The sequence below is a fragment of the Poecilia mexicana genome, unplaced genomic scaffold (assembly GCF_051168715.1).
Source record: "Poecilia mexicana isolate PSO_F unplaced genomic scaffold, ASM5116871v1 scaffold_17, whole genome shotgun sequence".
Taxonomy (NCBI): Eukaryota; Metazoa; Chordata; class Actinopteri; order Cyprinodontiformes; family Poeciliidae; genus Poecilia; species Poecilia mexicana.
Window position 1 is genome coordinate 24,651,825 of NW_028263386.1, and position 25,201 is coordinate 24,677,025.

Sequence of the window (25,201 nt, forward strand, 5' to 3'; positions counted from 1 at the left end):
AATTGTTGCTTTTCAAAGATCGTCTCAGTTGGGCTCGCGCGCTGGGTTCTCCTCTCACTTTTCAGTACTTTTTGCCCCCCCCCCCCCGGACTTTCTACAACTACAGTTCGGCGCGTTCTTCTGTTCTCACCATCCTTTCTTCTCTTCCTTTTGGCTGTTTCAAGTCTGACATACCCCACTTAAACCACGCCCCTCTTTAACTCCCCCCCACCCTCCGCCCCGTCTTCCTCAATTAATGCCATATGGATATTTTCCTCCGCGCGGGTTTTCCACCCCCCTACACACCCGACTTGCTTAAGGATGCAGGAGTCAACACAGCAGCATCCAGAGGGGATTTCACAGAGCGCAGTCAGTCAAAAGATGGATTTCGCTTTCGTTTGTCCAGGTTTCAAAAAAAAAAAAAATGGAGGGCTCGGTATTTGTTTAGGCAGCGATGTTACAGTTTTCCCCCACGCTTTCGAATAAGTCTTGAATGGGAATTTTTTTTCCCTTCTTAAATCCCCCTGAGTTAAACAGTTTCAAAATGAGTCAGTTAAACGGGAAATGTAAGGAGTGCAATTGAGAAGAATCAAAGGATTTATTTTATGCAACATGGAAAAAAAATAATCTCATAACCACTGTCGGAACGTTAAGCAATCACAAATAACAGTTTATTTCTGCCCAAATCCAGTGCAATCATCAACTGTGTGCGTCAGCATCAACTTTTTATAGTGCATTTAAAGAAAATAAGAGTGCTCAAACCATTGTGAAATTATAATCCTAGTAAAGATAAATCAAACAAATTGTTTTTCCCAATTAGTACACACTACGGCCTCCATCTTGATCAGAGGGTATCGGCATATAGAGGAGGAGGGGGAAGCAGCTCCATCTCTGAGAAGTCAATCTCCTGTTCGCTGTCACAATAAATTAAAAACAAAAAAAGATGCTTTAAGTACACTTTGAGGGAGATTCTTTATGGGGAGAGAAAAACAAATCCTGAGTGCTTCACTACTATAAACAATGTTCAAAGAGATTCCAGTTTCTCCCTCTGATTAGACGGAACCAACACTTACGGATACGGAGGCTCCTCAACCGCGCACAAGAAACCTAGATAAAAACAAGAATGATACACAAGTCACATCAACTTTGAACTGCCGGTCTGTAAAACATGCAACACCCTCTCGTCTACAAGTCACGGGAGATAAAACCCTCCCCGCCGAGCTGTTTTCCATCACACGAAAAAAAAAAAGTCTCAAAGTTGTGTTTAGACTGCAGAGGCCCCAAGGTGATGTGTGTGTGGGTGCCCTTGTTTTAGCTTCACCATTATCAGTGAAAGGGAGAGTGTAGCGGTGATGTCAACGGAGACAGAGAAACAATATTAAACTGTCAACTCACTTGACGTGTCAGCACTTTGAACGAGACAAACAGGATAAGTAAGAAGTTATTAGCAGAACGAGGCGGGGACAGTGGGAAGTGTTGGCAAAGATGCATCAGCAGAAAACTGTACTTGGTAGGAGTCGCTCCTCCGTCGTCGTCTTTGCTGTGTTGGATCAAGAGGGCCAGCTTCTGCAGAGCCTCGTGTATGGTTCTGTAAAGCAGGGACATTTCTGAGTCACATTTTACTGACCGACAGGACAGTGGTGGTTCTTGCCGGAATGGGGCCCTGGGCAGGTTCCTTCTTCCTCCCCCACAACCAATTAAAATTGAAGTAATTATGTGAGTTTTTTTTTTCCAGCAGAAAGCAGGCTAACTAATCCCTCACTACTCACCAATAAAAACAGGAAACTCACTTCACTGTAAACTTGTTCAAGCCACACCAGACAAATAAGATAGATATTTTCTTTTACTTCTTGGGTGTCCTGCCTCCCATTCTAATGCCACCCTGGGCAACTCCCCAGACAGCCCATTTCAAGAACTGCCACTGCTACAGGAGTAGGAGAGATATTTGCACTAGATACAGCTATGATTGAAACAATTAATTGGCTTAATCAAGATGAATACATTATTTAAAATAATTGTCAACTAATTTAGTGATTGATTAATCATTAACTCAAGACTCAAAACAGGCCATTTGCTGAAATAAAATACTCAGAGCAGTAAATAAGCCACAACTATCACGATGTTGGAGGCATTTTCATAGATGCAGATGCATCCTCTGCTACAAATGATCAAGCATTCACTAAAGGCCAATATTGTGTTCATTATCTTATTTGAAAAGAAACTAAATTACTCGTTTGCATCTCTTAATGTATTTCTAATATTGTATAGAAATAACTAAGGGGTTAAATGAAAAAACTGCAGAATATGCCCATTTTTTAAAATCTGATTAATGGTCAAAATAATTGATCACTAAAATAATCGACAGCTGCAGCCCTAGATACAATCAAATGTAGTAATCCTTAGGACTAATTTTATTCAGCAGGTGCAAATTTCTTTGTTCAAACTATTCAAATTACACAGAGTCGAAACATTGAGTTAATCTTTCTATTAGAAGACTTCTGTAACTCACCCTGACATACTGGACCAAATTCATGAATTTTTTGCTAATTGTTTTTCTTGATCTTACTTCACAATTACTTCTTAGTCTATGACATTAAAACAAACTCAAGTGTTGCCTATGAACACTTTTCAAGGCATTGCATTAGCTCATCACCACTAACCCACAACTGTTAACTCTTAAGTTAGCATAAAACCGTTATCTCTGCTGTGACTGTGTGTGTTTGGAACTTACTGTGTGTGTTGGTCTTCCAGGTTGCCGTCACTGAGTGTACAAGGGGCATCCACATCAACGCAAGCTGACAAAGTGAGCACATGAAGGACAGAGGTATGAAGAGGAGCTGAGAGGAGTTAGCTTAGCAGTACATAAACAGCAGCAGTGGCAGACACTCAGTGTGGTGAAACGGCACATTAAAAGGCATGTCAAGCTGTGTTTCCATTGACCATAAAAATGCAAGATTGGAATTAAGAAGAGAAATTTGCTTAATGAAAACACGGCAATTTTGAATAAACTCCCCTTTTTGGATAAAAACATTTTTGCGCTAGGATGAGGTGGTTTTCCGGCCGTATCGAAGTTAGTGCATTTCACAAAACAACAATAGAAACGCTTCCATCCATCCTTTTTTTTTTTTTACACCCTTGTCCCTTAGTGGGGTCGGGAGGGGTGCTGGTGGGTGCCTATCTCTAGCTAACGTTCCGGGCGAGAGGCGGGCTACACCTTGGAAAAACACTTTTCTGCATCATATGAGTCACATGATCAACAACCAGATGTTACTACTAGAAGAAAAAGAAAGCAGGAAGTTGTAGGAGGATGAGGGAGCAGCATGTTTTTTTTAAGGACTTATGTGAACAAACGTATTCAAGAGTGATTTTTAAGTGCGTTTCTTATTTAACAGAAAACAGAAATTGCAAAAATTTGTTTTTTTGACATTAACGGAATATCAACAAAGTTTTGCGCATTGTGATGGAAATGCAGCTAGTGCGGTAAAACAGCGCAGTAAAAGGCGTGTCACAGTCTGCTATACAGCCACACGCAACACCAACCAAACAGAGACGGCACTCTTCCCTTTAAAGTGACACGCTGGAGTTTTGGTTGGGTTTTCCCCAGCACTTACATACTTCATATACTTACACATTTCTGGTTCTGAAACAGTCTGCTGACCAAAGCTGCAGCACAAAAACAGAGAGAGAGGAATGAACAATAAAATACTTTCAAACTGCTAGAATATTGCATCATCAGGCCACTTTGAGCCCTGACGAGGACAATGATCGTCATACTGGCTTTCATAGGACGGTGAAAGAGTTTCATCCTCACAGGCCCATTCGTCGCTGTCATCTGTGACTGTGGAAAAACAAACTGCTGTGATTAAGGCCAGCATGCATGCTGATGAGAGACGTTCAGCAGCCTCATCCCCAGTAAAAAAAAATAAAATAAAATAACACAGCTTTGAAGCAGATGGTGAACATGGCGACTGACGTGGTGTTTCATCAATCAACGAGCGCAAACATTTTCTGTACTGTTCAGCGCGTTCTGACACAATGAGTGATTGAAATGTAAGCAACAGGCCGGAGGGCTGTGGATACTTACAGGATCTGGAAAAAGACAGGAGGGAAAGAGGGGAGAAATGTGTCAGGATTTATCATTGCAGACGTGGAGTTTTGATCTTATGAATTAAAATAAAGAAATCCACTTGTCTTTTTCAAGTACCGGCTCCCAATGCTGATGGTGTCCGGCTCCACGCAGGCTCCCCGTCCAGCTGCTTGAGCCTTTTTGCCGAGTTCCAGCATGTCCTTGATGTTTAGCTCGACATTCATCACAGAGATGTAACCGTCTACGACAGACAGGGGGACAACAGAGACTGAGAACAATGGAAGTCAAACTAGAAAAAAAAGAAAGAAACGACCCAAAAAAAAAATCTTAGTTATTTGTTCTAATTGAACCTACACTTGTGGTTGGCGTCCCTGGCCAGCCATTTGCCTTTGGGGCAGTTGGTGGTTCGGATGATGCTGACCGTGTCGCCGTTCCTCACAGGCAGGTCGTTCTTGCGGACCTTGCTGGCCACCGTGACCTTGGCGTGGTACATCGGCTCTTCCTCCCCGGTCACCTACGGAGTCAGCACAGGCGATCAATCGCTGATTTTCAAACAAGTAAGACAAAGTTGTCCGTTGTCTGAATTACATTGCTTACTTTGAACTTTTTTTTCATTTCATTTTCCTTCTTCTCCCTCTCTTTCTGCTCTTTTCTCTCCTTTTCAAGTCGCTGCTTCTCTCTCTTCTTCTGTTCTTTGTGGTCAGCGGTGTAGGGGCTTGTGCACTGCCTAAAGACAGATTAGACCGTTCAACTTACTACAAACAAAATGAAGAGGGTAAGAGACATACAATGCAAAAACAAAATATCTGAAGTATTTTTGGTCCAGTTTCTGGTCCAAGTAAATTAGTACACTTAAAATAGAACAAAACTACCTTACAAGTCACTATCCAGGAAGAAAAATGAACATGTTTTAAGTCGATAATTTCTTAATACAGATGAAAAAGTAATTGTTCCACTGGCAGAATTTTTCACTGAAAACAAGACATCTTTCCAAAGTTATATGTAAAATGTCAAAGATAGAAAAAGGAAGCAAATGGACTATGTTTATGTTTGGGAACGCATACCATGGATGCCGTGGTCGCTTGTGAAGACAAGCCTCCCCCTTCTAGAAATAAGCACATGGTTTAGCACACATGAAACCTTTTCACGTGTTCAATGAATTTCATACAACAGAACAGCACAAATAAAAGGAATGAAAAAAATGACCCAAATAAAAATCGGACAAGTTGTGCCTGCAAATGCATTTATACTCTTTTAATCAGACACTAATGTTTGCCTATTTTCTTCTTTCCTCTCCTTTGACAGGGTCATTTGTGTCCGATGTGACCATCTGCTGTCATCACATAAGCATGAAAAATGCAAGTTCATTACAATTGGAATATATCAATAAACAATTATTGGACTCTCAATACTCCTTTGGGATTTGAATATTGTATATTTTTGCAATATATTCACAGTTTAGGGTAATTTTGGGAGAAAACCCATTACTCTGCAAAAGCATTCAAACAGATGATGATATTTATTCAACTGCATTTGTACAAAGAAATATTTTACCCTGTACTTAATAAAATATTAAACACACTTACCCTTAACTTGCTGTCTGCATATGGATCTGGAGGAAATAAGAATGTTAAATTAAGATTAACATTTGAAAGGTTCTCATTTAAACAAGAAAAATATCAAATTGTACTTTTTAATCTGTTTTTTTGCTTGGTTAACATCTGGCTTGACAGGTGTTTGTTGATCTCAACATCTTCATAAACATTATCGCAGGTTTCGTAGCAGCAGCTCTGATGATGTTCTCTAGAAAACAGAAACAATCCAGATTCAGGAGTAGAAATCTAACAGCTGAATAGACACATTAGCTGACTATTGTCATCAAACCCACCCTGGTTGCGTTTGAGTCTTCTGGTTCGGCATTGGCTGGCCCAAAAACTCAGTTTCCTCTGGGGCCAACAGTTTCTCAGTAGCCCCCACATCAGTATCATCAGAGCGAGAATTGAGAAAAGCATCTACAGCTGCGTCTCCATAGTAGGACCGCCGCTCTGATAGCGGCAGCTCTGGGAACTCAAACAGGTTTATTGGTTCGGGAAAGCTTGCTGGATCGAGGGGTATTATGTGCGAGGTGCCAAGGTTTAGATCTTGGACTACATGGATCCTATTTGACTCTGCAGGTTCACAAACTGCCAAAGCAGAATCTGAACCCCTGTAATCATTGGCCTCAAATACGGCTGGTGTTGCAGGATCACCAACAACTATGTCTAAAGCTTCCATTTCTAATGTGGCAATGTCAACAGGTTCAGCCTCTGCTGCTTCCAACTCTGAAGTCTCAAAGTCTGGAAAATCTGGAGCATCAAGGACAGAGACCGCCTCCTTTTTGGGTGTTTTGCACCAATCAGGTAATGTTTCTATAAAAAGGAAACCAAAAGGAATGTTAGTGGAAAGACAACTCCTGTAATCTCTACTGAAGATTGAGGCAAAGCTGCTGTTTTACCTTTACCTTTAGCTAGGACTGCATGGTAAGAGCTAAGATCAACTGTTGAAGGTCTAGGGGGCTTTACTGGAGCTGGTCCAAGAGCCCATAGCTCAGGCAGCAGCTTCTTTAATGGACTCTGGGGTGAATAAGGTTCACTAGTTCTCACTGGTAGTTGGCTTGCTTTCTCCAACATAAGGTGCTTATCAAAAGCTGGCTCTTTGGTAGATAAAAAAGGAAACAATTGTTATCCAAATGAGTAAATCTATTAAAAATTACTAGAAAAGGTTATATTTGATGTAGGCAACCTACTGCATGCAGAGTTGTTGGCTTTGCAGAAAGGCCGAGCAGAAATACAGGCCAAGTGTGGAAGGCTTGAGGGTAGAGGTACGAGGAAACCTGAAACAAGGCGGTCAGGGTTCTTTGGAGACAAAGGGAAGGTCTTCTCTGGGTAGCTGTAGACAGGTGAACGCAAACCTTTGGATTTAGGTGGAATTGCAATCTGTCGACGTGATAGTTTCTTCTTGGCCTTCTCCAAGGTGCTCAGAATCCTGTTGTCAGAGTCTGGACATGTTTCTGGTGAAGGAGGAGAGACTACGAATTCAGGACTGGAGACGGCGTACTCAGAAGTCGACTGGTCACTCTGAAGGGAAGGTCGTTCCTCTGTGCCTTGCTTGTCCATTGAAGAGAAATCACTGGGAGCGTTACCAGGCCTGTTGGGTAAATCACCGTATGCAAGCTCCTCGCCATTATCAGCAAAGTTTTTTGATGCTTTGACTGATTTGAAAGGAAGCAACAATCCCTTCTTCTTTATCTTAGTATGTGAGAAGACTTCTTTTCTGGTTTCTGCCTCCAGTTTTTGCTCCTTTCCAGTTGGTGCATCTACCTTATGGTCTTTCACAGGGGGCATAGGGAGCACCAAAGGCATGTGCCAGTCTTTGAGGGGATGTTTTGCTGAGCCATCTCCATTTGCAAACTGAGATGAGGGAGAGGTCTGCTTGGAGTGAGGGGGAAAGGAAATCGGGTGCTTGCTTTCAGATGACCGAAGCCCATCTCTGAAGACGACACAGGGAATTTCAGGGGTGTGGTTTTCCACAGCCGTGGCAATCCCACTGACCACCGAGCTGCAGTGTCCTAGAAAAGGTTGAAGGAGCTTGGGTTTTTCAGCAACAGCTGGTCGACTGTTTGAATGAGCCAGGAGACCCGCCTCCTGAAATTTAGCTCTCAGAGCTTTGAAGTTAATTGATCCTTCCTAAAAACAAACAATAATAAAATAATTTTACAAATTTAAAAAGAATATTTAAGAAAGAAGACAATTATTTTGAATTTACTTCAGTTTGGTTCATTCTTTAATGAATAAACCATTGCCATCCGGGTTATTAGCTTACTGTCAAAAGGTCTTTTAAAATGTGAACGCATTTGTCTCTGCCAAAAATCAGTTTCCCAATAGCTGATTTAAAATTACAACAGTTATATTTTCCACAAAAATAGTATTCTGTTAAAAGTGTTTCAGCTGGAAATATCCATATAAAACAATAATCATGTTTTAGCAGTTTAACCCCGTGAATACTAGTATTTTTCAATTTTTTGTATTGGAAAAAAAATACATAGATGTCAATGTCTGACAGAAACGTTGATTGACATTCATTATAATTACTTTCTGCCATATTAAAATAAAATAAAAATGAATTAAATCAGACAGATTCAGTTAGTTTTTTAAAATCAGCTGTAAAGATTTTTAATACTCCAAGTCAATATTTTTATTATTAAGCCTTAAAATGCATTCCTACTTTTTTTAATTTTCCCTTATTAAAAGAAAAATCTTACATTTAAAGCAAAACGCAAAAACAAAAGTCAGCATCTTAAAAGGCGGTTTAAAACGGGGCCTTCAGCAACTGTGCCGTAAATACCGTATATAATTACACAATGATTATTTGAACCTTTTGAAGAGCCGAATTTTTACAAAGCTACATTATTTTATAATATTGAAAAAAAAATCTATAAAAGACGTCACACATGCATCAATAAAAAGACAAGTGTACGCATCTACAGGACGCTGTATTTTCCATTTTACAGGGCGGAAACAGTTTAACATTTTTCTGACAGCTTTCGGTTTTACCTCCTCCATTGTCGCAAGTTTTATTCATCACCGTCCTGCTTTGGAAAGCCTTTGAAAACTCCTCGTAACATCAACGCAGCAAACAGCTTCAAGGCGTTAAAACAAACCACTTCAAACAACCGCCGCCGACACACCTGCGTAGAGCGCGTGCTTTCCGTGCGTCACCGAATGAGCCAATCAGAAGCGTCATAACCAAAAGCGTCTTCTTCTTTTGTTTTGTTGGCAGTTAGCAAAAACGCCAACCGAAAGCATCTGTTTGTTAGTTTTTTGTTTCTTTTAATCGGCGTTCACTTAAATGGCAATGAATATAAGTTTCCAGACAACATAAGTGAATATAAAACGTAAAAAGATATTTACTCTGCGTACACCTTGAGAGGTAAAAAACAACAACAACAACAAAAAAAACTAAAGACGACGTCATAAACATTACCTTTATAAACAGGACAAAGAAAACGTAACATATTGTGTAAATGATAATAAGAATTAAACAAATTCTAATTACATTTAGACAGAGAACTAAATATGGAGAAAAAAATGTATTTTGGTTGATCTTTTGCACATTATTGAAACATTACTTTAACAAATATGACCTAGAATTGCAGCTGTACTAAATGTCTGTAGAAACATATGTATGTCAAACAGTATTTGCAATTGAGCATTCAGTATAACAAATGTATACTCTGTTTTACAGGAAGCAAATCTGTTTTGATTAAAGTAAGTTTTCATGTTGATGAACAGTCTGGAAAAATATCACAGAAGAAACCACAGTCGCTGTGTAACATTGTAAAAGTCCCTGCGCAAATTGAGAGGAAACTATTATATTTTACATTTTAATATTGGTTAATACTAAAAACTCCTCAAATTTCAATCTTTTAAATGTAAAAAAAGACAAAACAAAAACTGAATGAAGACTCATAAAACAGTCAAACTTAATCTATAAATGTAAAATGAGTTAGCAGTCTTCTCATCCAAAGCGTTTGATTCTTTAGTGTGTCAGTAATGTACATGTCAATGAGCTCGTTAACAGAGGAAAACTAAACTGAAGAAGCTACATGAGAAAAGACATAAATAGGTGCTTGCCCTTAGTTTGAAGACAGAGAATTTGTGATGTATCTTTGCAGTGACCAGAACAAGATATAGGGGTCATAGGTCATTAAAAAATACTTTTCCTGTTTTTGTAAGAGCTTCTGTTTACTCTTGATCAATCATTCACTTTTTGTTGGTGCAGACAGCGACGGTAGAAGTCCTCCTAGGACCACAACATCCACTTTGTGATGTGATGATATGTTTGAGCTTCCCTGATCATTTTCAAAATGGGGACATTTAATCATGTGGTTGTGGCTTCATGTGCTCTGTATCTGTTCATTAACCCAACTGTGAACGCGACCAGGAAGCCATGGACAACTTCTCAGACCAGGTGCAGTATTTTTCACTTCATCAATTCGAACAATCAGTTGAATAAATGTGATAAAAAAAATTATGCTATGATGCTCAGGAGGATTAGAGCAGCAAACAGTCCAGCGCCCATCGACTGTAGAGTGGGGAGGTGGTCGTCTTGGACACGGTGTGACTCCTGCACAGATAAAACGGTGAAGATGTTTTTCTCTGTAAAACACAAACTGAAACCTCCATTTTTTTTTCTCAAAACGTCAATGCACTATTTCTCTGATAAAATCATCAGATCATCTAGATAGGTACTAGAGGGGTCACTGAAGGAAGGACTGGGTCAACTATGCACCTTTTAACTCTCACCACTTAAGGTAGCTGGGTTCTGTATTGAGTATATCTGCTTATGTAAAAGGCTCATTTTGAGTGTTTTTTTTACCAGGTTTATAATACAGATGAGTTCAGATATGCCAGTGCAGATTTAATATAATCTTTTATAGCCTCTCACCTTCATTTTCAGGTTATTTCTTTTGTGGGAAATTACATTATTTGTAAGAACATATTGTTTTTAAGTCACTGATATTGTAATAATTTCCCTGAAATCAATGTAACCAAAGCATTATTTCTTTGGTTGATCATTTAACTTTCTTAAATGTTCTAATTAGTAACCCACAACCTTCTGTTTCTTTGGGGTATAATAGAATAAAACACAGAGGCCCATTTTTTGAGTCCCTGATCACTCTGCTAAATGAAGCCTGATATTTTTGCCAGGGAAGATAACCCTCTAAACTTTGCTGTTGGAGAACTGCAGCATATTGGGGTCACCAAGTCTCTATAGCAACCATTAGTTACCATCCACATCCCAACTGATTGGGTAGGATGTGAGGAAAAAGCCTTTTTGTTTTGTAATTGTAAACGTGTAGTTTGCTAAATTAGAACCGTGTGCTTTGTTCAGATGAGACTAAGTAGCAACAGAAACCCTAAGTTGATGTGAAACGAGTATGGTGGAGGAGCTGTGATGCTGTGGGTCTCTTCAAAAGTCTCTGGGAAGCTAGTTAAAGAATAAGAGACTCTTCCAGAAAACTGGTCTTTCAGCAGGATAAGGGTACAGAAATTATGGCTAAAGTGACACTGAAATAGTTTAGATAAAAGCTGCACAGCTGGTAGCACTGTTGCCTTGCTGAAAGAAGGTCATGGGTTCAACTAATGTCCTGGGATTTTTCTCCATGAAGTTTGCCTATCTTCCCTGTGTATTCGTGAATTCTTTCTTGGTATTGCAGCTTCCTCCAACAGACTAGAAACATGAAAACTCGGTCAATTGGTCTCTCTAAGATTTCCTTAGGTGTGACCCTGGAAGGACAGCTGGATAGTTTGGATGACACAAAATCTCACTTCCACCTTGGTCATTTAAGTCCTCCAAAATTAAACCCAATAGAAAACCTGTGTGGAGAGCTGAAGAGGAGAGAGGCTAATGGAGGAATTATGGTTAAGGGATTTACAGGGAATAAGGAATAGGCAATTGTAAAAATTGTCTCTGCTAGAAATATTGGGCAAAGGGATTGTACAAAGTATTGCCAGCAGTGGTTTCAATACAATCGTAAAACATTTGACTTCTAAAACTCCCGGCTGTAATGTAACGTAATATATTTGTGATATATGGATGTATATAACATTTAGTCTTAAAGTCAACCTTAGTAGCCTTTATTTGATAGTTCTCAGACAAGAAAGTGGATAGAGGGAATCATAGAGGGGAAAAGACATGCGTCAAAGGTCATTAGGCTAGGACTGAAACCTCTGATGGCCACGTCGAGGACTAAGGCCTTCATCTTTGGGTCACGCACTTTACCTCTGTGTCATTGCCACACCCTTAACAAGCTTCTTTACTTCGTCTTAGTTACGTTTTCGACACTTGGAGAAACCTGCACAGTTTGGTGGGACAGACTGTGTTGGGACGTTGTGGGACCGGCTGGCATGTCCAACAGCGACCACCCAGTGCATGGTCAAGGATTACTGCGGGGAGAGTTTCACCTGCAAAGAAACAGGCAAGTCCCGCCAAAAGGTCTTTTAGGGTGATTCACTTTTTTAAAGTCAAGGGAGGTTTGTGTGTTTCTGAACTCTTTCATCTTTCCAGGACGCTGCATAAGCCAATCCCTTCGCTGTAACGGGGAACCGGACTGCGACGATTTCTCTGACGAAGACGAATGCGATCGCATCACCCAGAGAGAGGACAAGTGTTCAACCTTGATCCCAATTCCTGGTGCTGAACGTGGCACGCAGGGGTAAGTGCTGGATGCTTTTCACAGTTGATATGAACTTACCTTACTCTTCTGAAAACAAAATACTTCTGCTTTCTTTTTTAAAGCTACAACCTCCTAACTGGAGACTTTATGGATCAAGTACTTGACCCTAAGTACTTTGGAGGAAAGTGTGAATATGTCTACAATGGAGAATGGAGTAAATTAATGTATGATGCATTCTGTGAGAGTCTACAGTACAATGAAGACGAAAAGAACTACCGGAAGCCTTACAATTACCATACCTACAGTTTTGTGGTAGGTACTGTGGCTCTTTATGTAAAGTAGAGATCGGTGATTTCCAGAAAGACCATCGCTTTAACTAAAGGTGAACCCGTTACAGGCGGAAGCCACCTCGAAGGGTTCCGATGAATATTTTGAAGATATGCAAAGGCTGCTGGAAGCGAGGCAGTCCATGTCGTCCTCCAATTCCGGTGTCTCTGTTGGGATCGCTTTTGTGGACATTGGAGTGAATAAAAATGCAGAATCAGAGTTTCTTAACAACATCACAAAATATCAAAGCCAGGTACGTTCTAGAAAACAAACAGCGAAAAGACTATGCTGACTGCTTCAATCAGCATAATTAAAAAAAATGCACTCCTGTGTGAAACCAGATATTGTGTGGTATTTATGCCCCTTAAATCAAGCGAAAGAAAAGAAATATGACAATATGTAAATTACTAAATTACGCCTTGCTTTTTTCTCTCACACACACACACACGCACGCACGCATGCACGCACGCACGCACACACACACACACACACACACACAACAAAAAATCTGCAAACTGCTTGTAGTGTTCGGTACTTGCTTTGTTTGGTTCAGAAAACAATATACCACTTTTACGCCTCATGAAGCGTTGAGGTCAGGCTTTTCTGCTTTGTGTTCAGGACTTTAGCTTCATTAGGGTTTGGTCCAAAGTGCAAACCGCCCACTTCAAAATGCGAAGCAACCAGCTGATGCTTCATGAAGATTTCTACATCGCCCTCATGGAGCTTCCCGAACAGTACGACTTTGGCGTGTACTCCCGCTTCCTGAACACCTTCGGTACCCACTACGTCACAGAGGGAACCATGGGGGGATCTCTGGAATACGTTGCCGTCCTAAACAAAACGGCTATGGCCAAGTCAAGTAATCAAACTTTGGTTGGTTTAAATTAGGAGCTCTTATGGAAATTCAAGTAAAATGTTTCATCTTCTTTCCTGACTCTTCCAGACATTGACGCAAAAAGATTCCAGTCATGCTTCGGGGCCTCTCTCGGCATAAGTTATTCATTCAGTGAAGAAGCAGGATTAGGCATTAAGGTTAAAAGAAGTAGCTGTGAAAAAAACAAGGAGGATTTTAAAGGTGAGAAATCGTATTTCAGGTATTGATGCTTTTTTCTATCTTAAATTCAAGTATCAGACCCAACTTTAACTATTAATTCACTTTTAACATTTAACTTGGCAAAAACTAGTACCTTTATTAAAAAAATACTAAGGAGTAATTGGTTTAAAAGAAGTTCCTATATCTTGCCGAAAATGAACTTTTCAGTTAGTTTTGCCTTATTTCAAGTGTACTAAGATATTTGCACCAGAAACCAGACCAAAAATACTTGCTAAGATGTGGTGCTGCAGTGTAACTGTTTTATATAAAGGGCTGTTTGTTTGTCAGAGCCTTAAATCATTGTGCTCTGTTCTTTGCAGCAAACTCCTCTGAGTCCGCTGTGGTTGAGGACATCATCAAACTGGTAAAAGGCGGAATCACAGAGACCGGCTCAGGACTGCTGGTCATCAGGGACCAGGAAACATACAGGAAGTGGGGGGCTTCTCTCAAATATAACCCAGCTCTGACTGATTTTGAGGTATCATGACATGCAGAAGAGGGTGACGTCACATTCCCCGCCAAAATTTCACACCGACTTCTCTTACTGACTGCAGATTTTGCCGATCTTTGAGGCTGTGCGCCTCAGCACGGCAGCTGACCACGCAGGGGCCAGAATAGACAACCTGGAGAGGGCGATAGAGGAGTATCTGCGGGAGTTTGACACTTGTCGGTGCGCCCCCTGCAGGCACAATGGGATTCCTGTCCGCTCAGGCACCTCCTGTAGCTGCATCTGTAAGCCCGGCTTTCGGGGCGTGGCCTGCGAAGAGACTCTCCGGAGAGGTGAGTGCGATGTGAAACCAAAACTTACAAACATTTTCAACTATTCATTGAACAGTTAAGTATTCTTCATATTCGGTTTGAAGGTTTAATTTGATTTATATTTCTTGAAAGTGTTTACCTATTTATGGCAAACCAAGTTTCCACTAAATTCATCCCCTTAAAAAAAAAAAAAAAAAAAGTTCACGCTTTGGGTAAAATGTGCTTTATTGTTGTTGTTTTTTTAACAATGTCTTGAACACTTATTAGCTGCGTTCCAATCACAAAACTTTAGCGAAAAAATTGTGAATTGTAAAAAAAAAAAAATCACAATATTGGCATTTCCATTACATACAAAATGCAATTAAAATCGCATGTGAATACATACAACGCCACAATCGTCCGTCTTTTCTGTCAGTAGTAACAACCAATCACAAAAAAGGGAGTGTGAGGACACACACCCCATGCATTTTTATGGTCAATAGAAACGCAGCTGCAGAGAGTAGATGCGTATCTATTGACCATAAAATTGCAAAAATTGGAATTACAAAAATACATTTGCTTAATGGACTCACCCCAGTTACAAAAACACTCAGGTTTTTCAGTAAAAAGGATTTTTTTTTTAGTGGCAGAATTTGGGACCAAACTTACCTGACGTTTCAAATTTTCGATGACACTTGTAGCTGTCAGTTTAAAAAAAACCAACAAACAAAAACCAAAAAACATTGAGAGCAACCTGTTGTACTTTTGCTACTTGTTTCTGAAATAATTTCTTCAAAGCTGGTCCTTATAAGGAGCTATGCCTCATTCTGCTTTGGGATGGATGCAAAGGAAACAGCAAGGGGCCCATCATGTGTTCCTGAGGGACACCAAACAAGCTCAGGGAGTTGGTTCTCGATTGGTTCTTGATGTCTTCGTTGGAATAAAGTCTGACAGGAATAACAGGATGTGAACACACTGAATGGGTTTCACTAGAATTTGGATTCCAACCTTTAGTCAGAGGAATAACAGAGAAATATTTCTCAGATGTCCAGAGGCTTCCTGTACTTTCATCCTACTTGGTCTTTCTTAGCATTCCTGCTTGCCGATGTAGATTACAGTTAATTACAAAGAGTCTCAGTCTGATCAGCAAAGCTACTGGTCACTTACTAAAAGTCAAGTTATTCCTTCTTCACGCCTTTTTTTTTTACTATTTGTTCATTTGAGCCTTTTAACTTCCCATTTTGCTAAATAAAGAACTCAACCCTTAGCATTGTTGTTGTTGGCAGTACACTGGCCTGTTACAGGAAACCTTGACAAACATTGCTCATGGTTGTAAAGGCCCTAATTTCAACCCAAATAAACAAATGGTCAATTACCAGAGAACTTCACAGATCATTTTATTCCAGAGTTTCCTAGAGTTCTGCTGAAAAAGTTTCTCAAAGAAAAAAAACCCCCTAATTTTCTGATAAGATTAAAAATAATTTTCTGTTTACTTTGAACCGAGTCATCCCGGCTTTGATTGCTTCAAGTGGTCTTGAGCAAATGTTCTTTCTGAATATGTTTTAAATAAAAATTTATGTTAAAGTTTTCTTTAAATTTTGGCAGCTTTTTATACATTTTCAGTCCAGTGATGGACGCAGCAGACTTTATTTGACCCACTTTGGAACAGGACCATTTCCAGAGTCATTCCTGTTGTTTAAATCAATAACTTACATTTATTTGTTAGACGTTTCCCCCCCTAATATTAGCCTGTTAATATAGTGTAAAAAAAACAACACTTTTCTCACAAACGAGGACCCTATTTCATTTAAATCAGGAAGAAAAAGAAAGAAAATCACAACGTTCTGATAAAAACGTTAAACTTTGAAAACAACACATTTGGAGCAGCTGAAGACTTGAATAATTCTGAATAATTCAAATTAGGAGCCGCAGATATTTCCTTTGGTAATTTATGAGTTTTAAATAGAAACCTCATCAAAATGCCAGGATATTTTTCTTTTCCAAGCTTTATGAGCACGGTTCGTCCTGTTTGTGTTTGAGATCTTTCAGTCTTGACCAAAGAGGTGCACAGACTTTACTGACCATTCTTTGCTCATTAACAACGATTCGTCTACTTGACATTATAAAATACACCACAGTTGTTTAAGTAAAGCAAAATTAAATAATTTCCTTTTTATCTGACAGATGCCAGAACAGACGGCTCGTGGTCCTGCTGGGGCTCATGGTCTTCCTGCTCATCGGGGATGAAAAGCAGGACAAGAATCTGCAACAATCCTTCACCCGAAGGGGGCGGGGCACCCTGCCTGGGCTCAGCCAATCAGAATCGTCGATGCTAAAAGGGACAATTTCCTCCCCCCCCTCCCCCTTCACATAGAAACAGACAGCGAGGGATAACGAATCGTCATTGTGTTCTAAAAAATAAATGAGCTTTGGAGACTTTACCTACCTTTGAGCCTGTGTTCATTTCAAGAATGCCGGTTTCATGCGTGCAACAGTAAGAAAGTTGTGTTTTGCTTGTCTGAAGGATAAATCTGGGTAACAGCAGCTGAATGTAGGTCAGTGCCTGAGGCAGGCCTAGTTAAGTACCGCAATGAAAGAAAAACAGAAGCTTTTACTCTCATGGTTTAACATCCTCAAATACTTTCTCACAGGACGAATCATTTGAATGAAACACCAGGTCACATACGTGTTTGGTAGATACTTTATTCACTTTCTCTTCTTTAACATCTGCGACTTTAAAAGCAGTCTGTGGACTCCTGCTGCAGCCCTCTGCATGGGAGGCCGCCGCTGCTTGGTGCCGGGTTGCTACACTGTCGACTCCGGGTCATTTGACCGCCGCTGCAGGGTGACCACGCTCCCCAACAGCTCCAGCCACCATCGATGCCCAACTCTACAATAAAACAAGCACGCCTTTTGTCACGTCTCAGTGCGTTGATGGATGAAACGTGTGGTGCATTGGAAAAAATACTTCTAGCGTTCGGCTAAATCGACCTTTTAGCCTGGAGGTGATTTCGCAGCTCCGTCCGGTGTAGCCGGTGGGACACACGCACTCGCATCTCGTGCCTGTCGAGCAAGCAGACGATGTTACTTTTGCTGCCATTGAAATTAAATTCAGATGTCATGTTAAACAAGTTCTGCTTGTGTAACCACAAGTTTTAACATTTATATTTGTGGTTGGCAGAAGGTATGCCGTCAATGTAGATTTTGACAAGTCACGACACGATCTGAAATCCTGTACAGTTGTCCCTAAGAGTGGACTGTGACCACCTCTGGATGACTGCTGGCCATCCTGACAGAAGCCTCCACTTCCTGGGATTCTGGTCTTACAAACCACACAGACAAGTTATTCAATCAAGATGTGTCTTGAAACCTTGACTGAAGTTTCTTGATTGAACTTGACTGGGCCGTCTATATTTTCTTTTGTTTTAACTTCTTGATTAATGTCTATTGAAATATCTTAGTCTTTGCATCCCACCACAAGATGGCAATCAGACTTTTTTCCACTGTTTTTGGAGTAATGGCTCCAAAAACAACGAGCCATTACTCCGTGGTCTTTCGGCCAATGTCAGTACAGAACTTGATTAAGTAAATGACCATTAACTACCAGCTTTCTCACAGGCTGATGACCTTGTTTAGCAGCAGGACCCGAGCAAGGGGCTCACTGGGCTCAAGGAGCAAGTCACTGAGATAACTCTTTAGGCCACAATGTTCAGCAGTGAAATATGAGTCCATGTGTCTTATGGTTAAAATCTGGTCAGAATAGGGTCATCCAAAGAGCAGAGCCATATTATATGAAGAAGAGTGAACCAAAAGTCCTTAGAAAGACTAAAAAGGCAACAATTTCACCTGAAGAAAACAGATTCTTCAAGTTAAGGTTCGTGTCAAAATGAGAAAGGACTTTATGAAACAATCCAAAGTCTTGTACCTTTTAGAACAGCCACTCCATTGTTGTGACAGGGAGCACAGCGACAGGCGCTGGTCTCAGCCAGGTACTCGGACAGAGCTCTCTTCAAGTTCCTCTTCAGACTGTCCGCCTGGACGAAGTCCCTGGAAGTCACCAGCTCGTACAGCGGCTTGGTCTGATGATACACATAGTGATGTTCTATCATCTCACACGCTTCACGTTTTACTGCTCAAATGATCTGAAAGTGAGACATTTTTCCATTGATTCAGCAGAAACCTGCCTCGAACAGCAAAGAAAAAAAAAAAAAATCTGCCGATTTCTCTCTGGCACACTAACTGGCTTGGTGTTTGCTCCCTAAATTGCCATTGATCAGTTCTGTTGTACTGTAACTCTTTGTAACCGTGCCAACGCTGGCCGAGCATCAAGCTGTCTGATCTGATTCATTGTCCTCAGCTTAATTAGCACCTCAGATAATGGAGGAGCGAAACACACCAAAACATCTATTGACCTGGATGATGTCGGAGGCAAGCAGCACACATAAAAAAATAAGTAAGCATAAATCTTTCATGTGCAGTTTGAGCTCACCGTCATGCGGATGAAGTCCGGGTTGTAACGGACGCCTTCACCCCAGAGCCTCATCAGCTGCTCGCTGGGAAGCTTCTGAGACAACAAAGCAGTGATGGATTCACTGTTTCCACCCCGAACAACAGCAACAAAGTCCTCCACCATCGCCCCATTCTTTGTGTCCTCTGAATGCAAGCAGAGAAACGTCTTGCAGGGTACAACTTGTGTGTAAGGTGTAAGAAATTCGATCAGAGATGTATTCCCACCTCCCATTTCATTCAGAAGTCCAGCACAGGATCCACCGCCAGCGCCCAAGGATACAGGAACTCCATAAATGGTCACCCCAATCTTGAAGCCTACCTGCAGGCAAGATTTGTACTGGTCCAAATTGTAATCTAGGACGACAAACCAGAGTGCGATTACTTCTTAACTGCTTGGAAACCAGATCCAAACCATTTTTGCCAGGCTACGAATTTTGAATCCCGCTGCCATAATGACTCCAGACCTGACTTCTCCAGCTTCTCTTTGTTCAAGATGGTCGTGTGCTCGAAATCTCCTCCGAGGGTGGCCTCGGTGATGTAGTGGGTGCCGTAGTCCTTGTAGATCTGCCTGTACTCTCCGTAAACGTACGCCTGCGGCAGAGAGCGAAGGCGCTGCAGGAACTCCGGGTGAAGCACCAAGCCGTCGGACTTCAGGATGTACTGGGCCAGCTCCAGCTCTGCTTTGGCTCGAATGAAGCTGTTCGTCTAGAGATCAGAGAGCAATGGCGAAAGTCGCCAAGACCGTGAGGGAATGTGACATTTCACAGAAAACGACGCTGCAGGTTAGCTGGTTGTTTAGAGATTTGCCAGAGGGACAAACGTACAACTCCGGAGGCACGTCGAATCTTGCTGACAGACTTGCTGTATTTGGAGGAGTCGTAATTGAACCCAAAGCTGAAGACGCCCGGAATGCCGAAGCCAATGGAGAAAGAGGTTTGGGTCATCCGCTCCCTGAGAGTGTGATCCATGTAGTCAGAGTACGACTCGAACGACTGCAGGGTGAAATCGTACGAGCCTCTCGTCTGCAGGCAGAAGAATTTTATGGGATGACAGACAGATGTTGCTGTCATTTTAAGCAGTTCAAACGGTATTGAGGAATAATGGCTCCTGTAGTTTAGAAAATGTGTGTAAATCACTTTAGAGGTGAGTGTTGAGTTTCCTTTTTAAAAAAAACAAAAACAAAAAACAAAACATTTACACTTTATCATTGACACTTTATCTTTGTGGCCTCATTTCTCATTAGCATTCAAAGAAAAGCAAAGAAAACAAAAAAATATGGCTATTAAAAGACAAAAAAAAACTTTGTGTTGTACCCAACAACATTTTCCATTTTAAGAAAATGTAAAAATGTAAGTAAAACAGGAGGGACAAATTTGCTGATCTTTGCTGTCCCATTGCATAAAGCACATTTATGTGTCTCATGTTCCATTTTTGACACGACTTTGACCAAAGTCGGCCGTTTTGACCTGCAACGTGTACTGCTGCAAGTTGAAGGGCTTCCTGAACGGGACATCCTGGATGTAGTGAGGCAGGCAGCCGCCTCCATAATATCTGTTATCGAGCACCACGCCTTCCAGATGGCTGTTCAGGACGTTTATTCTGAAAGAAAAAGTATTATTGTTGATATGGAGAACAGTGGGAGAGTCTGAAAAGAGCAGCAAGAGGAAAAAGAGACCCGGCATGATTTGGAAATGGACTCTTCAAATGACTCACCCTTTGGCCAGATTTTCTATTCCCCAGTACTCTTCTGCCTCCACCCTGCAGGGCTTGGATGTCTTGGTGCAGCCGACTTCGTCGGACATGTCCCCACAGTCGTCCTCTCCGTTACACTGCAGGGTTCTGTGGATACAGCGACCTGATGGACATAAAGGAAACGCTCTCATACAGTTTCACTGCTTCTGGCTCATATTTGACATTCTTCTCTTAGTGTACATGGTTGGCAACTTTTCTTTTTGACAAATTAAACTGTGATGAATCTTTAGAAGTGCTGGTCCATTTTTAAAGTCAGTCAGAGCTGGACATACTTTCAGTAATCTGCTAATACACAAATTTCCTGCTTAGCAGCGTAGCGTTTCTGCTAACTATAAAAACATTAAGCTTCCACAAAATTTATTTTTCTGAATAAATTATCATTTAGTTAAACTCTCTCTGTTGAAAATGTTTGGCATCTGTATTGAAGATTCTTCAAGTAGTTTGATGTTTATAGTTTGAGCTTTAGGGTTAGCACAGCTAGCTTTTTAGCTAACTGTGCCCAGCTTCATGAAGAAAAAAATCACCATTAGCATGCTAGCAAATGGAAATATCAAATTAGCCTACCAGAAGAAACTGTATATTGTTAAACTTTCTTGTAAAAGTCAAATTTTGTCATGTTCTAGATATAAATTGTAATATTTTTATGGGTGTTTTACTAAACCAAACCAAAGTACATAATAACGGAGAACTGGAAGAAAAAAAATAACACAAAGTATATTTTTATTCACCCCCTTTCATGAATAATTAAAAAAATAACTTTACTGCAGTTCCTTTACTTTATAGAATACAGGTAGAGTTCATTTAATTAGAAATAATGTAATAAAAAATTATTGTAAAAAATAATGAACTGTAAAGGCATTTATTTAATTCCACTGGATTTTAGATGGGGGTTCTAGAGTGAACCAGAAATGGAGACAGACGTACAGCGTACCTGTTTGCGTGCAGAGGAATCCCTCACACAGAGGTACGTTATCGCAGGTGTAGCGGGCTGGAACCTCGCAGCGTTCCTCCTGGGTGCCATGAAGGTAGCATGGCTCTCCTCCAAACTGAGATGGCCGCTCCAGTTTAGCATAGCGGTACTGGTTGTAGTTGGAGGGAGACAAACACGCCAAGTGTCAGCACACACCGAGACAGAGTCTTGCCAACATCCTCTAACATCCTGTGGCTCCGGAGCTCCTCCTGAGAGCCGTAATGGCTGAAATCACATTAGAGGGCTGATCTCACTTTGTCATGTCAGCTTTATTAATCCCCTCTCTTGTAAAGTGGGTGAGATGGAGGACTGGAGAGGATCAGCTCTGACCTTTGTCAGTGGCGGAGCTCTTCACAGTCCACACAGAGCTCCACTCTGATCAAACGCAGCTTGACTGGCTCTTAAATATTTAAATGTCGAAAGCCCCAAAAAATTGTCTGTCGACCGTTTCTGTGCCATGAAGTTACCCATCTCTAATCTGACTCCAGGTGGGCGGTGCATCTTTATGAAAACTAATTAGCTGCTCATAGTGGAATCAGTTCAGCTTTTACTATCTGGACTTACCTGAACATATATTTACTCTAGATTTTTTTTTTGGGGGGGGGGAATGGCTGATTTCATGTTGAATATTAACTGGTTTTAGTTTGCTAAAAAAAACACAGAAACAAAAACAGCCGTAATGGGCAACAACTGACAAACTCATCATTGACATTAGTGCTAAAAATATTTTCATGACTATTTCCAGCTGTTCATTTTCCAAATTATTAGAGGTCTAAAGTGCCTGGCAGCCATATTGGATTTTGGGATCAGGGTTGAAACAGATGAGAAACTCCCAACTTTCCCCTGTGGAGTTCCAGCTTCAGGAAACCTTTACGTCAGTAACTTCAACTAGGACTTTGTGCATTTTAACAAAGTCAAACAAAATGTAGATAAATTATTTAATTTTAGGTTTTTGCAACAAAATTTTTTGTAATTTATAGGGGGTCTGATTGACATTTGATGATTTCTGAAAATATTAAATGACAGCAGCACAAATTAAAATTTTTGCGACGCAAACACCAATTTTGTTCGATTTGAAGAAGGCAGGGGGATGAAACTTCAGTTGGATCTTATTTACTGTCTGACATTTGTTCAAACACAATTGTGTGCATTTGCCTCCTCGTCATCGTACTTACTTTCTTCTTTGCGCAGGTGTCACAGCGGGACCAACGGCTCCACTCCGATAAAACACAGTCCACTGGCTGAACTACCACCCGGTTACCCACTGAACGGGTTTCACGAACACTGGAGTTTTCATCACTTGCTGTTGTTCGGGGAAACTCACTGTGATGTGTTCATGGGATGAGAAATCAAAACTAACAAAAATGCAGCCTGATAGCAAATGTGTTTATCTAAAAGGGCAGCGTTACGTATTTCACAGGCACATAGAGCCATTTTACAGGACAGCTAAGTAACTATGTTACCTTCAGCTGAATAGATAAAACATGACTTAAAAGAAATGCCACTTGGTAATTTAACACCTTGAAATTGGGCCACTGTCTCTTTAAGAAGCGCCTGCTCTTTCTAAAACTCCACCGTCAGGAAGTCATCACAACATGGCTCCTTTATTCACCATTTAACAGCATTTGACAAGCGTTGCTATTGATGAGCTCAGTTCCACCAGGTGTTTGCTAATTGCTGCTGGCTAGTCTGACGGAGCTGAGTGTGTGTGTCTGTGTGTGTGTGCGTGGGAGGGGTGGGGGTTGCACTCTGTGAGGCAGAAGCTTGAAAACTCCCATTCTGAGAAGAAGCTTCATCATAAAGGTGATGCTCCATCCCCACTAAGCTTTTTGCACAGCTGAATGGTTGCCATGGAGATTAAAGGATTTCTCAAACATTCATGAAAGAATCAAAGCGACCATTTGATGTGTGTTTTTTGACGAGGGAATAACATTATAACACGATACAAAGCTCACAAAAATCAATCTTACATAACACTGCCCCTTTAAAACGATTTGTGCTTAGATGACAAACAAATCTGAAAATTTTTTATAACAGCAAAGCGTCAGGGGAAGCTATAGTTGAGCAGAAATAATAAATCTCCTACCTTAGCAGCACCAAGCTGAGAGTCAGAATGAGCAGGCAGCTGTGGGAAGCGAGTCTGCTCGACTGTATCATCACAGAAAACATGACTGTGTGTTATGAGCTGCTGTGACTGAGGGGAAAGCTCTGCTCAGCTCGCTGAGTAAACACGCGCTGATCAATACTGGCCTCAAGATGAACCCACTGCCACCATTAGACTCAGCCACCAAGCTGGATGCACAATCCCACAGGCCACTAGAGCCGCATTGCCAGGTGTGTGTGCAAGTGTGTGTTTCCCACAGGTTCGACACAATCTGATTAAAACGCCGTTGGATTTGCTGGCGAGTTCAGCGGACGGGCCCGAGATGTCTTTGTCATTTGCATAAACTTCATTACGTGTGACACGTGATATCTGCTCCTGACACGCGCAGGAAATGTGTTTCTGACGATACGACGGCGGTGAAAAATGAGCGTCGCGTAATCAAGTCCGGGGCGGGTGGCACCATCATCTGCAGTCGAGTTGCGGCGCTGCAACCTTTAACCTTTGTTCAGCTTCGCCACACTGTGGGCTTTACGGAGTGGCGCAATCGCAGGAATTTGCCGCAGTTCGTTTATTCCGAGGAGGGTGGCGCAATACGGCAGTTATGGGATTTTGACGGCTATTTTTTTTTTTTTAATAAAAATAAATCTTTAAGTAGGCTTGAAGAAATGACAACTTGCAGCGGCGGAGTCCAAACGTTTTGACACGTGGGACAAAATCGTGAAGTCAAAATTACGCACAGGCCAAGAAAATAATAACAATAAACTAAAGTCAAAGAAATCGTATTGATATTTTCTGACAGCAGCTCATCTCAAGATTTATCCATCACCCAAGTGGGGAGGCAGAGAGTCAGAGCCGACTCTGATGGGATCCGATGGAGAAGCAGCCAGACTTCGGACCATGTAAGGTATAATTCTTTATCCTGCCGAAGCGGTGGTCTGCTGCTGGAAGTTCACAGACTCTAACGTGAGCTTGAGAGCCGAACGTTCCCAACTTTCCCTTCCAGTTTAAAGTCAGAATGATAAAATCTTTCCTTTAGGATTCTAAGAAGCCTATGAGTGATTTATTAAAAACTTTCCCTCTATCAGTAATCAGTGATTAAGTTTAGTGTCGTTATTTAGTTTTTTCAGTCTCATTTGTTAAGTGCGTCATTGGCAAATGCATTAGTTCTGATCCAAAAGAAAAATGTGGATGTTTGTTTTAGTAAGGAACTATCAATAATCCTTTATTTTTTAAATTAAAATATCAACCAGCATTTATATTGATTCTAAATAAACCATAAATCCTGAGAAACATAGAAATGTCCCTCCACTCATCTTCCATTATGTAGCATAGAGCGCCCCCTGGAAAGGAACTGATCATTTTATTCATCCATCCAGATTTTTCTTTACCTAACTTATTGGAAAATTGTCATTAATAAAGCTTAA

General features: G+C 41.0%; 3 protein-coding genes across 4 annotated transcripts; 1 reads left to right on the forward strand and 2 right to left on the reverse strand.

Annotated features, from left to right (window-relative positions):
- Window positions 1–68: 68 nt before the first annotated feature.
- Window positions 69–8,841, reverse strand: LOC106929347 (uncharacterized). Its single transcript, XM_015006212.2, has 18 exons — window positions 8,659–8,841; window positions 6,852–7,791; window positions 6,567–6,758; window positions 5,955–6,474; window positions 5,757–5,869; window positions 5,653–5,678; window positions 5,131–5,171; window positions 4,664–4,793; window positions 4,421–4,580; window positions 4,184–4,307; window positions 4,064–4,068; window positions 3,754–3,817; window positions 3,608–3,642; window positions 2,711–2,774; window positions 1,487–1,567; window positions 1,375–1,388; window positions 1,053–1,086; window positions 69–893 (listed from the first exon to the last, which is right to left on the reverse strand). The coding sequence occupies exons 1-18, from the start codon at window positions 8,665–8,667 to the stop codon at window positions 824–826; spliced, it is 2,622 nt and encodes an 873-aa protein (XP_014861698.2). The 5' UTR covers window positions 8,668–8,841; the 3' UTR covers window positions 69–823.
- Window positions 8,842–9,903: 1,062 nt separating this feature from the next.
- c8a (complement C8 alpha chain) lies at window positions 9,904–16,883 on the forward strand. 2 transcript variants are annotated; one of them, XM_015006198.2, is made up of 11 exons: window positions 9,905–10,075; window positions 10,154–10,247; window positions 11,939–12,086; window positions 12,176–12,323; window positions 12,407–12,596; window positions 12,682–12,864; window positions 13,230–13,470; window positions 13,555–13,686; window positions 14,025–14,182; window positions 14,259–14,484; window positions 16,627–16,883. In XM_015006198.2, exons 1-11 carry the CDS (start codon window positions 9,972–9,974, stop codon window positions 16,776–16,778), a joined length of 1,776 nt encoding a protein of 591 aa, XP_014861684.2. In that variant the 5' UTR covers window positions 9,905–9,971; the 3' UTR covers window positions 16,779–16,883. The 2 variants fall into 2 exon arrangements, with proteins under 2 accessions (XP_087870577.1, XP_014861684.2); XM_088014451.1 differs by having other exon boundaries at window positions 9,904–10,247.
- Window positions 16,884–17,129: 246 nt separating this feature from the next.
- Window positions 17,130–23,895, reverse strand: c8b (complement C8 beta chain). The gene is made up of 12 exons (XM_015006206.2): window positions 23,760–23,895; window positions 22,849–22,996; window positions 21,635–21,782; window positions 20,665–20,806; window positions 20,418–20,550; window positions 19,776–19,973; window positions 19,416–19,656; window positions 19,177–19,305; window positions 18,932–19,095; window positions 18,368–18,521; window positions 17,434–17,505; window positions 17,130–17,332 (listed from the first exon to the last, which is right to left on the reverse strand). The coding sequence occupies exons 1-12, from the start codon at window positions 23,840–23,842 to the stop codon at window positions 17,178–17,180; spliced, it is 1,767 nt and encodes a 588-aa protein (XP_014861692.2). The 5' UTR covers window positions 23,843–23,895; the 3' UTR covers window positions 17,130–17,177.
- Window positions 23,896–25,201: the final 1,306 nt, after the last annotated feature.

Coding starts and splice junctions, on each gene's coding strand:
- LOC106929347 (XM_015006212.2), bottom strand. Junction 5,679..5,756: donor GCAAAAAAACAGATTAAAAA/GTACAATTTGAT, acceptor TATTTCCTCCAG/ATCCATATGCAGACAGCAAG. Junction 894..1,052: donor GTTGAGGAGCCTCCGTATCC/GTAAGTGTTGGT, acceptor TTATTGTGACAG/CGAACAGGAGATTGACTTCT.
- c8a (XM_088014451.1), top strand. CDS start 9,972: ATGGGGACATTTAATCATGTGGTTGTGGCTTCATGTGCTCTGTATCTG. Junction 10,248..11,938: donor ACTCCTGCACAGATAAAACG/GTGAAGATGTTT, acceptor ACTTCGTCTTAG/TTACGTTTTCGACACTTGGA. Junction 13,471..13,554: donor AACGGCTATGGCCAAGTCAA/GTAATCAAACTT, acceptor TGACTCTTCCAG/ACATTGACGCAAAAAGATTC.
- c8b (XM_015006206.2), bottom strand. CDS start 23,842: ATGTTTTCTGTGATGATACAGTCGAGCAGACTCGCTTCCCACAGCTGC. Junction 19,096..19,176: donor ACTTCTGAATGAAATGGGAG/GTGGGAATACAT, acceptor GCTTGCATTCAG/AGGACACAAAGAATGGGGCG. Junction 18,522..18,931: donor CGGACTTCATCCGCATGACG/GTGAGCTCAAAC, acceptor GTGTATCATCAG/ACCAAGCCGCTGTACGAGCT.